The sequence below is a fragment of the Onychomys torridus genome, chromosome 13 (assembly GCF_903995425.1).
Source record: "Onychomys torridus chromosome 13, mOncTor1.1, whole genome shotgun sequence".
Taxonomy (NCBI): Eukaryota; Metazoa; Chordata; class Mammalia; order Rodentia; family Cricetidae; genus Onychomys; species Onychomys torridus.
The window spans coordinates 44850383-44864562 of NC_050455.1; the positions used below are offsets into that span (position 1 = coordinate 44850383).

The following is a 14180-nucleotide window of genomic DNA, read 5'->3' on the forward strand; positions in this document are numbered from 1 at the left end:
GATCTTCCAATGAAAATGCACTTTGCATATCCAGTTCAGTTGAGTTTTTGATTGATTCCATCTCTGGGCTCCATGTTACTGTATCCCAATGAGGGACAAGCATCTAGCTCATAGAACTATGAGAGATAATAATAATAAATTATTATTGAAATCCCTACAGTTTCAGACAGTTATAAAACAACTGGAAACTTCAAAATACAGCTGCCAAAAATAGCTCTAAATTCAAACATTTCTTTCTCTCCAAATACAAGCTATTTTAGATTTAAATTTTTATCTTTTGAGAATTCCATACATGAATATTATACTTGACTAACTTTCCTCTTCTTTCTGCCTCTCCAGTTCCTCCCATGTCTACCCACTCCCTCTCAAATTCATAACCTCTTTTTTAATGTTTATTATTACACATGCATATGCATATATATATACATATATATATACACACACATACATATGTACACAATCACACACACATGTACACACAACTTACTGAGGTCATTTCATGTTGCTTATCTAGACATGTGTTTAGGGCTGGTCACTTGGGACTCGACAACCTATAAAGGGGACATTCTCCCTCTGTCAGCAGCCACAGATTGTCTGCAACCCTTCATCAATGGATGGGAAATTCTTTCCATCCACATTGACATGTTGTGGTGGTTTGAATAGGAATGGCCCCCATAGGTTCACAGATTTGAATGTTTGGTCACCAGGGAGTGGTACTGCTAGGAGGTGTGGCCTTGTTAGAGGAAGCGTGACACTGGGGGTGGGCTTTGAGGTATCAGATGCTCAGGTCAGGCCCAGTGAATCTCTCTTCTCTGTCTCCTCCTGCTGCCTGCCAATCCAGATGTAGAACTATCGGCTCCTTCTCTAGCACCATGTCTGCCTGCATGCCGCCATGCTTCCCACCATGATGATAATGGACCAAACTTCTGAACCTATCAGCCACCCCAATTAAATGCATTCCTTTATAAGAACTGCTGTGGTAAGCTGGACATGGTGGTGCATGCCTTTAATCCCTGTCTTCGGGAGACAGAAGCAGACAAATCTCTGTGAGTGAGGCCAGCCTGATCTACAAAGTGAGTTCCAGGATAAGTCAGGGTCACACCAAGAAACCCTGTCTCAAAAAAACAAAAACAAAACAAAGTGTTTCTATTGCTGTGGTCATGGTCTCTCTTCATACTAATAGAAACACTGACTAAGACAGGTGTCACCTCAGGTTGTCATTACACAAGCCTTATTATATCCTTGAGATTTCATGAGGCAGCTTTCCTATCATACATGAAAGTCACTGTTCCACAGGAGATATACTGGTCCTCTGGTACCTACAATCTTTCTGCTCCCTTTTCCACACATTACCTGAGCCATCATAGATGTGGGGGAGCACTGTAGGTATACTAGTTTGGGTTGGGTCCTCATGGTCAGTTGTTCTCTGCATTTTGACAAGTTGTTTCTCCACAGATATTGTATTCACACCTGTGCCCCTAACGGGGCTTTCCTTCAACACACTCTCCAACATTGCACATGTTCTTTGCCATCAACAAAATGTGTTTTGCATTATTCGGGCTTTTATAATCCTACAAGCACCCCCATTGGAGGGCAAGAAAACAGGGTATTTATCTTCTACAGAGCACTGTGTGTTGTTGTTGTTGTTTTTGAACACCCTGAAGATCAGATTCATCTTTTAAAAGTGACGGAGGTTTGATTTTTAAATTTTGTTTAGGGTGTGATAGGCAAGTTTTCCATTTCACCCAGTAAAATTAAGACAAAGTACGAATATGTGAATCAGATTCAAGCACAAGAGTTCCAACTGAAGCAGGAGCGACTATCTAAGTAGTGTTAAGAAGATGGCCTTGAACAAGATGGAACGGTGCCTGGTACCGTTAACTGAGCCAAAAGCCTACGACTGTCTAGGTCATAGGCCATAGGCCCTTGGGAGAAACCTAACACTATCATTGTTCTAGATGGACATAATAATAAACTGCACCCTAAGTTCTTATCTTTATAGCCATAGATAAGTACATCTCTCAGTCCTCACCAGAGAGGCTTCTTTTTGCAGTAGATAGCAACTAATACAGAGGCTCATAGCTGGTCAACATACACAAACTACGAGACTAAAAGCACTCAGTTATGGATGGGATGCTTATATTCCCTCCCTTCTTCCCAGGGCTCAGGTCAGGGATCATAGTGGAAGAGGTAAGAGAAAAATTGTCAGAAGTAGTGGACATCTGCAGCAAAACAGTATTTGCTGGTCATGACAGGGCATTTGAACACATGAATTCATAGCTGCTGTGACTGCATAGAGAAGAGTTGTACAAGATCAAGCCAGAGAAAACTCCAGCATGGACCAGGGAAGGACTCATGAAGTTCCACCTGTAGTTGAGGAGTTATTGACAATGGACGGTTGTTGGGAAAGGAGAGGCTGCCCATGGTCTAGTAGAAGGCCCTGTACCCATGCACACTAGCAACGTTAAGTGGACTCAGTGGGTTTTTAAAAAACAAAATAAACAAACAAAACACATAAAGTCGGGAGGGAACAGTGGAGGAGAACAGGAGAAGAGCTGGAGGGGATGGAATAAGGATGAATTTCATCAAAACGCATTATATGAAATTCTAAAAAAAAAAAAAAAAAAAAAAAAGACATATAAGCATTAAAAAAGAACAAAAACAAGAAAAGAAGTTGACATTGAGTCAGAAGACCTAAGTTCAAGTACCAGGCCCTCCTCTCACTAGGTCTAAGAGCTGGATTTTACCCGAAGCCTGTGAGGAACTCATCTGGATGACATTAGATACCTTCCCACTCGACAATACCATTTACCATTTAGAAAATGGGCAGGTGCATTAAAATATGGAGTAGGTTTTAATTTATTGCTTATGTGGTATGCTAGCTTCCCATTACTCTAACAAAATAACTGTTCTTTAGACAAATCAACTTATAGACAAGGAGAGGCTCATTTTGGTTCACAGTATTGAAGATTTGGGTCTCTGATTAGTTGTACGGTTGTTTTGGAAGTTGCTCAGAGGAAGTGCAGTGTGGAGAGAGAGCATCCCAGAGGAAACTGCTCACCTTCTGGTAGCTGGGAAGCCAAAGAGAAAAAGTAGGAAGAGCCAAGGTCCCATTGTTCTTGAGAATAGGCCCCTGTGACCTAGCTGCATCCCTTTAGACCTTGTCCCTAAGGATTTACCATCTCTACAATCCTGCCCTAAGCTGGGCACCATACTTTTCAAAGAACACTTATTTAAACCACAGCACATGGCGTCATTTGTTTCGTTTTTTTGAGGAATGTTGGAATGAAGGGCTGAGATGTACTTCAGTTGGTACAGTGCTTGCCTGGCATGCACAAGGATCTGGAGTTCAATCCTCAGCACCGCAGACAAGCCAAATGTGGTGAGTTCAAGGCAAGCAGGGCTCATGGCTCTGCATTAAAAACATGAAATAAATAAGAAATTAATTTAAATTTTTAAAAATGTAAAGAGTGCTGAAGTGAGGGAGGTTTTGCCTCGCCTCTTCTGTTCTCGTGGAACCAGATACATGCTAGTGGTTTGGAACTACCCTTTGGCTCTAGTACCTTCTGCCATTCTGTCCTTTTCCTCTCAACACGGGCAGGAAACATGGGGTTTGTTTCATCTCTAGGCAGAAATCTCGAGTGATTAAATGTCCTACTAAACACTGTTACCTGCATTGGAAATACTGGTTCAAAAATCTTTCTATGGATTTCAAATGTCTTGTTATTTTTAAAGGCTCCATGGAAGGTGCTTCCATGGACTATAGTACGTTCTTCCACTGTCAAGGCTGTGTTCACCAGACTTTCTTATTAAATATCAAGCATTCCAAAGTGATCAGCCACCAGTAATATATCTCAACTTTGATTCTTACAGACTTTTCTTTAAGTCTTAGAATTAGCCAGGTGGTGGTGATGATGGTGGTGGCACATGCCTTTAATCCCAGCACTTAGGAGAGAGAGACAGGTAGATCTCTGTGAGTTCGAGGCCAGCCTGGTCTACAGAGTGAGTTCCAGGACAGGCTCCAAAACTACAGAGAGGAATCCTGTCTCGAAAAACCAAAAACAACAACAAAACAAAAGAAAAACAAAAACAAACAACACAAACATCTTAGAATTAAGCTCTCCAGTGACACTTTCTTCTTACTCTCTCAAAGTCTTTCCATTTTCCCCTTTAGATAACTGACTGTAACAGGAAACACTAATGGACTGATAAGTGTTTCTGGGTTACTTTGACGATGAATACTGGGCACGGGTAAATTATTATAGAGCCTTTGGTTTTCTTCTTGAAAAAACATAGGCACCTTCCAAAATGTATCATCAGACTGTGAGTAACCACACTGGCCTGCGAAGCCAGTTAATGCATAGTCAATGCATTTGACTAATAGATATACACCCTGCCATATTCTGTGAATTAGGTAACCATTTGGTCACACACCACAACCACACCTCTACTCAAATTTCCATACTCATTCTTTGAACTCTACCCTTGAGCCTGTGACAGATGCTCAGTGGATCAGACCAATGCTAAGGAAAGGTCAACAATGGACAAATATTCTGAACTATTTGAAGGTGCTATCTCCAAAAAGATGAGTCCACATTTTTCTACCAAAGTTATTCCAATAACTGGAATAACTATGAGTTGGAATTCTTCTTTGATATTAGAAAAAATTTAGGTTTCCAGAGGCCTGAAGGAAGAAAAGTAATGAGTTTCCTATCAGCACAAGGTCAAAGAGCCTCCAAATCTTCAGCAACATCGTCTGCCTCTGTCCTACACATGAGACTTCCTTATTGACTGACTGATGCTATATTGTATACACTGTGCTTAATTTGATTGTACAGTAGTTGGAAGAGAACCTTGATTCATTGTTGGTGGGGGTACAAATTAATACAGCCATTGTGGAAATCAGTTTGAAGATTCCTCTCACTCAAAATAGAAATCGAATTACCACAAGGACCCAGCTATTTCACTCTGGACATATGTCCAGACAACTCCATAGCCTAACACAGAGACATTGGCACCCCCATGTTTATTGCTTCTTTATTCATTGGAATCAACCTCATTCTCCATTAATGGATTAATGGATCATGAAAATTGTGTGTGTGTGTGTGTGTGTGTGTGTGTGTGTGTGTGTGTGTGTAAATACTGCTCAATTCCAATTGAAAATGGAGTTTAAAAAATTGTAGAACATGGATGGACTTAGGATGTATAATATTAAGCAAGGTCACATAATCTCAGAAAGAAAGAAAAACACATGTTCTCTCTCCTATGTGGAATGGTGTGGAATTTAGCCAATAATATATGTGAATATGTAGACAAATGTACACATGAATACAGTACACATGAAAAGAGAACAGGAAAGTCTGAATATTGGATGAAGAAAAACAAGGCAGGTGATGAACATGAGTTATAGAAGAAGATATAAAGCTAAGTGTCTTGCTAGTTCTGATTCTGTTTATGAGTCCTTTTGGTTTTGGATAAGTGCATAAAATATATTGGATACTGAAAATGTAAAATTGAACGCGGAGCTTCAGAGCTTCTGTCCTGAATGCCAATTTGTTTACTTGTTTGTTTGTTTGTTTGTTTGTTTGTTTTTCTAGACAGGGTTTCTCTGTGTCTCCCTGGCTGTCCTGGAACTTTCTGTAGACCGGGCTGGCTTTGAACGCAGAGATCTGACTGCTTTTGCCTCCCGAATGCTAAGAGGTGCCCCATTTCTGCTCAGCCGGAATGCCAATTTTAACGTCAGAGAAATTCACTGAGCTGTTATAGACTTTGGTTCTGGTTAATTTTTGTGTGCGACATTTTTTACCTATTACCTTTTTTGTAATACAATTTATAAAATTTAAAAAAAACCAATAACTGAAAGAATCAACAATTAGCTGTTTGGTGATGTAATTAAAACTTAGCAAGTTAAAAAAAAAAAAAAAAAAAAAAAAACCGCAGGTTCCTTACTCTTGGTACTTTACCCACAAGCCCCACCTCTATGGCCTCCCCTAGCTCTGCCTACTTATGGCCACACCACTGAAGTGCTAATCTGAAACACTAAACAGTATTTTAGCGCTCTGTAATTCAGCTCGAAGGGTGTACCTGAAGACTTACCCTATTCATCCATCGAAACGGGCCTGACCTTGGCTTTGGAGAACATTAAACTCAAGGCACCCTGTGACCCAGCATGTCTACTTTTAGATAAGCATCCGAAGGAATGGAAGCTCAGGGACTTGAACAAACACTAGGTCACTGACTGGTTCATAGTCAGCATCATTCAGAAGCACGGAAGGTGGGACACCCCCAAATGTCCATCTGTAAATACATAAAAACACATCTGCTGTGCCGGGCGGTGGTGGCGCACGCCTTTAATCCCACCACTCGGGAGGCAGAGGCAGGCAGATCTCTGTGAGTTCGAGGCCATCCTGGGCTACAGCGTGAGATCCAGGACAGGCACCAAAACTACACAGAGAAACGGTGTCTCCAAAAAACAAAACAAAACCCATCTGCTTATGGAAGCTGTTGACACGATAATGGAATATTCTCCAGCCAAACTATACCCACCAAGATTGTTAGGGAAGTTTCGAAGGTTGTTTTTGCTGCCTCTCCCATCTCTTATCCACTGAAGAACTAGACGGGGTTAAAAAGGTGACTACTTATTATTTTTGTTCCCGCCTGACAAACCGAGGGCCTCATATAGCTCAGAGAGGCTGTGCCCAGTGAGATTACCCTGTGTGGATAATTTGGGCGAGGCAATGGGCTGGCCCGCAGGGCACTGGTGTGAGCTTGCACCACTCAATGCGGTCCGCTTCCTGCCCAGTCCACCCCCCCCCCCATCCCCCGCTCCAACTCATCCCCCACCTCCACCTCCCAGTCCCCCGCCCCAGATTAGCCTCAAGGTGCGGAGGGGGGGGGGGGAGAAGACCCAGAGCAGCAGGCGGCTACTGCATTGTCTTGTTAGGCAAATGTTTCACCTGCTTGGCCAATTAGCGTCCTCTCCCAGAAAGACGAGTTCAACAGGTTTCCATTTGCTCTCCCTCTGCCTCCTGGGTTGGGGAAAAGGGCTGTCACTTTGCTTCGACCCTCCCCTTCCCTCCCCCTGGGCTCTTCCAGCCCGGCTCGGACCAATCGCGCCGGCTCCAACGTGTCCAGGTTGGCGGCCCCGGAGCTCGGCCGCCTGGATGCCCAAGGCTAAAGCACCAGAGGGCCGGGAGCCGGGTGCCCCGAGTAGGGAGCCAAGTCCTAGGGTACGCCCGGGCCGCGGCCCTGATGACTGAGCTCCAGCAAGAGGTGGAGGACGCCAAGCCCGCCAAAGTGCTCGGCAAGAGAGAAGGCAAAGTTGGCCCAGCCCAGTAAGTGACCTCTGGGGGGGACGCGCCCTGACCGAACTGTTAGCCTGCGTTCCGATGGGAAAGGCTTTCTAAACTTCTGTAGGGTTTAGAAACGCCTGCCTCTGTCTCTGTCTCTCTGTCTGTTTCTGTCTCTCTGTCTGTCTCTGTTTCTTTCTCTCCCTCCCTCCCCCTTCTCCAACTCTTTCCTTTTCTTTCTCCCTGCCTTCCCCCATTAAAAATGCATGGTCTATTTTGTGATCCGGTGGCGATGAGAAGTATTGGATCCGAAAGCATAGTTGACGTTTTCTAATTCCCAAAGGAGATCTGGGGAAACTCCTCAAATCTTGGCGCCATGTCAAGAAACCTTGCTAAAATTTGCTTCAGTTCTTCCATTTGTGAATGATCCCTGGGGAGATCCAGGTGTCTCTGGTTATTGGGTGTCATGTGTTGATCGCTTTCACAATAATGTGTACTTTATTTGATTTAGAGCTCGTGGCTGGCGCTCAGAGTTCCTCTTCGCTGTTTCCACCTAAGAGACAAGTATACGTTCCTTCCAAGTCTGTGTGCCCTTACACACACACACACACACTTTACAGTATCGTGAAGGAACACTGAAACATGTACTAAGACAAAAACACTTCAAATGCTGCTGTGTTCGTGCTCTTAAGTCATCTCCGTGCATATTGGATTTGCACACTATCTGACCTGTAAATCCTTCGCACTGAGAACAAATATTTCCATCACAAGGATTTACGTCCTGGAAGGGCATTCTCATTTCTCGTGCTACATTGAATGCTTATTTAATAATCCAGAGGTGTGTGTGTGTGTGTGTGTGGTTGTTATTCTTGTTCCTCTTTTTAAAAGAAAAAAAAGGAATCTTTGACTATTTGCTGATTTGCTCTATTACCATAATGTGTCAGAACGTATCGCTGCAACATTAACTAATGGCACAGCCAATATCTAAATAAGCCCAATTTTATTTCATGCTATTAAGTTGTTGGTGAGCCTGGAATGTTTTATTGATACTACTATCAGTGATGATTTGTAAGAGTGAAGCCTCCATGAGCATCATCTAGATGTTTTGTTGTTGCTGGTGGTGTTTGTGAATCACAGCCTTGTTGTTTGTGAGGACTTTCATGCGTGACTGCAGGCTCTAGATCAGCATTTTTCAGCCTGAGGGCCATGACCCCTCTGGAGGTCCAGCGACCCTTTCACCGGGGTCACCTAAAGCCATTGGAAAACACAGATATTTACATTACAATTCATAACTAGCAAAAGTATAGTTATGAAGTATCGATGAAGACAATTTTGTGGTTGGGGGTCACCTTAACATGAGGGACTGTATTAAAGGGTCTCAACATTAGGAAGGCTGAGGACCACTGCTCCAGATTCTGTTCATTGAGTTTACATGGACATTTGGGGAGAAAAGCTGTTAGCCGCTATGGTCCGTGGTTTCAAGGCCCTGGCCGTTCTGTCTCCTAGGTCTCTGTTCTCCTGACCTCTCTTTTCCTTGCCATCCAGTATCCAGCAGCTTAAGCTAATGTTCCTCATCCTGCACTTGATCTTGCAGAAAAGGTTGAGACGTGGTATAGTTCCTACTCCTCTTGATGAAGGGAAAAGGGTGCCAGAACTAAAACCCCCATAAAATGTGTTTTTTTCTCACCCCGAATAAAATACTAACTGTATAATAATAATTCAGATCTATGACCAGGCGTGATGGTACATGCCTTCAATACCAGCATTCTGGAGGCAGAGGCAGGAGAAGGTCCATGAGTTCGAGGCCAGCCTGATCTACATAGCGAGTTCCAGGACAGCCAGGGCTATATAGAAAGACCCCGTTTCAAAACCCCAAAAGTAAATAAGGAAAGAACTCAGATCTAAGAAAAAGATGAACCGTTAAGTAACACATGTTTATGCATACTTTATTTCTCCAAAGAAAACTCAGTATGGATAATGCTTTCACCATGATGTAGGCATTGTGACTGGAGCATTGAGGGGCAAAGGGGACTAGAGAACCTGGGTCTTAAAATTCCTAGTCCAAGATTGACCCAAGGCAGTCTACTTCCATTTACACAAAGAAAAATGACTCAAGTCTACTGAAGAGCTGCCAAGCTTAGAAATCGCCATGCCCCAGTGTCTAGATCCGCGCATAAGACTGTGCTTCGGATTGATTGGAAACTCTACCACAGCATCGGTACAAGTTTTGTTCATTCAAAGCTTAGATATTAGGGAAATGCTTTCATAGATAATAATAAGCCTGACCATACCGAAGCTCATAGCTCTGATACAAGCCTTTCATTTGGAATAATCCATTTCACAAATTCATTTTGGTTAACAAGTACTGCAGTACCTGCTTGTCCAATCATGTGGTCAGTTCAAAGATAAACGTGGTTTTGCATCTGTCCTGGAACTCAGAAGAGTGGTAGGTTGGGCAAGACTCACATGTAGCCATTGCCATGTTATGTGGACAAGGTACTGTAAAAAGTTTGACCTCTGACTGGATCTTCTGTGTAGTTAAGATGTCTTAACTATTGCCATCATATGGCAGAATTTGTTAACTTATTTGTCCCTGCAAGGCAACATTTTCTAAGCCTGCCAGAGTCACTTTTGTTTCCATCTAGATTTTAGACATTTTCTTTTGAGTTCTTCAGCTCTTGCTCTGGTGTCAGGAGAAGAGTTACCTAAAGAAGGGAGTGTTGTTGTAGTGTTGTGGTACTAGTGTGATAATGTCCCTTGGAATCGTTTTAGCTTACCACATGTTTATGCTTTCTTCTGTGGGCTTCCAAGTGTCTCAGTAAACATTTGTGGCAAAGTACTAGAATGGCATCCTAACTGCACCACCTTCTGACCCAGAACCTAGCCACCTGGGTAATAATAGTGGGCATTGTTGAGAATGCTTGCTGTGTGAGAGAGAAGATGCTCAACACTTCACGCTCATTTGCACACAGAATGAGATAGGCATCATTATAACTCCATTTTACAAATAAGAGCATTGAAACTTGGAGAAGCTAAGCAGGATTAATACAACAGCAGCTCAGATTCCAGCCCACGTCCTCTCTCCCTAGATAGAAACACTAGATAGAAACATTTATCCCTGGGCCTTAGTTCCAGAGTCTGAACACCAGAGTAGCTCTCCATAGCCTACTCTAAAACACAGAGTTTTCTGCCAAATTTTTAAGGTCCTTCTAATTCTGGATGTGCATAGACCATCTCAACCTCCTTTCCTAATATTAGCCACCTGTACATCACTGTCAGTGAGACAGTCATACTAGCAGCCCTGTATTAAAGAGAAAACACATAGCACCACCATGACCATACCCAAATTACTCACAACAGTTAAGCTACAGAATCAGTCTTTATCTATTAATGAATGAAGGGATGAAGAAAATCTAGTCCATATGCGCAGTGGAAAATGTGGTGTAGGGATGCTATTTGGCTTCAAAAAGGCAGGAAATCCTGTCATTTGGGACATTTGAATTAACCAAGAAGACATTACGCTAAGGGAAATAAGCCAAGCTCAGAATGACAAATACTGCATGATGTCATAGAAGTAGAATGATAGTTAGCCAGAGTACAGAGTGGGAAGGAATGGGGAGTTGTTGATCAGGCCACAGAGTTTCAGGGTTGATGAGATAGTGCAGAGTGTAAAGTCAGCTGATGATCTGAGTTTGATCCCTGGGTCCCACATAGTAGAAAGAGATGACTGCCTCACAAAAGTTGGCCTCTGACCTCCACATGTGCCGTGGGGTGCACACGCACAAACAAAGCGAGTGTAGCCTGTAATAAAGAGGACAGAATGTCAGGTAGATGTCAAGAATAAATGTGAGCTATGTTGGGTAGCAAGGTAACTAAAGTGACGTAAATAATGTATATTTCAAAGTAGAAAAATATCAAATGTCTCATCCTGAAAAAATGATAGGTGGTGAGGTACAGAATGTGCTAAGTAGTTTGATTTACTCATTTCAGTGTGTGTGTGTGTGTGTGTGTGTGTGTGTGTGTGTGTGTGTATGCCCCATAAATATATGTAGTCATGATTAGTCATTTTAAAGTGTTGATGAAGGGGGCTGGAGAGATGGTTAAGAGCACTGGCTGCTCTTGCAGAGAACCCAGGTTTGGTTCCCAGCACCTACATGGTAGCTTGCAACTGTCCGTAACTCCAGTCCCAGAAGGGCTGGATGCCCTCTTCTGGCCTCCAAGGGCACTAGACACATGCACAGTACAATTACATGCATGCAGGCAAAACACTCATATGCCATACACATAAAATAAAAATAAATACATTTAAACTCCTAATTAAAAAATCGGGATAATGTTAGCTCAGAAGTAGGCTGCTTGAATAGCCTATGTGAGACCCAGGACCAGAAATATTAATAGAGAAATTAAATTTTGAAAATATTCTTACAAAACTGACAGAGGAGACAGTATAGAGAAAGAATAGAGTTGGATTGTCTCCATTCCAGCTCCCTCTGCTCACCTCTGCTCCTTTTCACAGAGGTTTTTCTCTCCTTTCTCTTTTATCTCTAGAAATCAACTCCAATTTTCCTTCATGTACAACCTTCTACCCATCACTAGCCACAAACAGCCCTTCCTTCCTTATCAGTGCTCACCTTGTATATATGTCGTCAGTTGTTGGAATTTAGTGTTGCTGTCATAATAATTATTCATTGTTTATTGAAGGTTTAGTTTGTACCAAGGGCTGCCGTCAATTGCTGGCATATCTCAACCCACATGCTACCCACTAGATGCTCTTGGGAATCTTTACCCTAAGTGGGAAAGGGTTGTAAACCGATTACATTCCCATCCCCACCCCCCACTAAATTTCTCAGGAATTTATTCAAGGTGACCTACAAATGGTGACTTTGAAGAATGGTTTGCTGGTGAGCTAGGGAGGTGGAGACCCGTGGCTCCTTAATTAAGAAATCTGGCAAGCTTCTACTTGCATTCAGCCTGACTGTGTCGGGGGAGCGCCACATGTTTGTTGTCTGAATCATACTTTCTGTCAGCTATTTGTAGGTTCATTTGCTTGCCCATAGCTACTGCTTTTGGGGTCATTGTGCTAGACATTGAGGCCATTAACTCTCTTGTCACCAAACTGCATATCTGCTGTTAGCAGGCAGTGAACCCGGGGCTGGAGCGATGCCTCAGTAGTTAAGAGCACATACTGCTCTTCCAAAGGACCCCTGACTTGATTTCTGGCGCCCTACTTCAGGCAGCCCACGACTGCCTGTAACTCCAGCCCCAGTGGCATGGGATGCTTCTGATCTCTGCAGTTCCTCTCACACATATGAGCATACCCACACACAGACACACACAATTAAAAATAATTTTTAAAAAGATACTTTTAAAAGTGCAGTATTACCTTTTTTTGAACCACAATGGATAATTTAACTATATATTTTGTTACCTTGTTTTTTTGCTATTTTTATTACATTTTTCATTATGAATTTTTCATGCACCATTACATACATGAATAGTTCACATATAGCTCAGCATTTTTTTTTTTTTTGACAAATTATCAAATGACTCGCTCCTTAAAATTATAGACCTGATTTAGTAGTGGTCAAGGTACTATTACTGAGTTTCAACAAATGGCTAGAACTAAAGATATATTTCTCAGCAAATGTTATTTTGGATCATATCCTAAATAATGAATAATGAATTACACTTTCAATATACATTTTAATGCAATTTGTCTTTTTAAATCTGAACTTTAATAACTTGAGACATACGGATTTTAATTTAACCTCAGTGGGAGAGGGCTTGCCCCACATGCATATGGTCCTGGATTTGACCCCCTACACCAAAAAAAAAAAAAAAAAAAAAAAAGAAAGAAATAACTAGATATATAAACAAACAAATAAGACTATAGAAATCTATTTAACTCCATGTGTAAGTAGAACAGGAGAATAGATGTGCATGATAGAAACATTGCCTTCAAAGGATGCTTTCTGGTATTTTCAGTAGTTATTTTGGGGATACTTTTTTTTTAACTTTAAATTCAAGTTCAAGGGGCTGGAGAGATGGTTTAAAAGTTAAGAGTATTTATCTTCCAGAGGACCTGGGTTTAATTCTGAGCACCCATTTAATAGCTCACGGCAACCTGTAACTCTATTTCCAGGGAGTCTGATGTCCTCTTTGGCCTCTGAAAGCACCAGGCACATACATGTTATACATATGCATAGGTAGGTAGGTAGGTAGGTAGGTAGGTAGGTAGGTAGGTAGATAGATAGATAGATAGATAGATAGATAGATAGATAGATAGATGTAGATGGATGGATGCAGATAAACACTCATACAGAAATAAAATGAAATCTTAAAAAATTTCAAGTTTAAGTAAAAATGAATAACTTGCAGTAAAAGTTTCCCATAAAGCTTTCCTGAGCTTTAAAATTTTTTATTACATTTAAAACTTAGTGTGTGTGTGGGGGGGGGTTGTTTTTGTTTTTTTTGGTTTTGTTTGTGTGTGTGTGTGTGTGTGTGTGTGTGTAGGGGTTCAGGTCAAAGGATTTGGTTCTCTCCTATCATGTAGATCCTTAGGGATCGAACTCAGGTTCTCCGTTTGGTGGCAAGAACCATGCTGAACCATCTCACCTCTTCTCAGTTAAGCTTCCCGTGGTTTTTAAATTTTCCTTTTATTACATTTGTGTGTGTGTGTGTGTGTGTGTGTGTGTGTGTGTGTGTGTGTGTGTGTGTGTTCAAGTGGCTAGTTTAAACTTTGAGGTAGGAATTAAACATTATAGTATATTAAAAAGTGCAAAAAGTACTTTGGAAGGCAGTCCTCGGTGGTGGGACATTGAATGATAAAGATACACATGTTCTGGTTTGTTTGAAAATACCTGTAGTGAACCAAACCAGCTCTATGACTGG

The 14180-nt window shown here is 41.9% G+C and overlaps 1 protein-coding gene across 1 annotated transcript in view; it reads left to right on the forward strand.

Annotated features, from left to right (window-relative positions):
• The first annotated feature begins 7067 nt into the window (after positions 1-7067).
• The window catches only part of Gramd2b (GRAM domain containing 2B), a 62744-nt gene continuing 55631 nt past the window's right edge, over positions 7068-14180 (forward strand). The window contains exon 1 of the mRNA XM_036204908.1: positions 7068-7334. Within this exon, the coding sequence (XP_036060801.1) occupies positions 7252-7334 (83 nt within the window). The 5' untranslated portion in view covers positions 7068-7251. The remainder of the gene's footprint in view (positions 7335-14180) is intronic.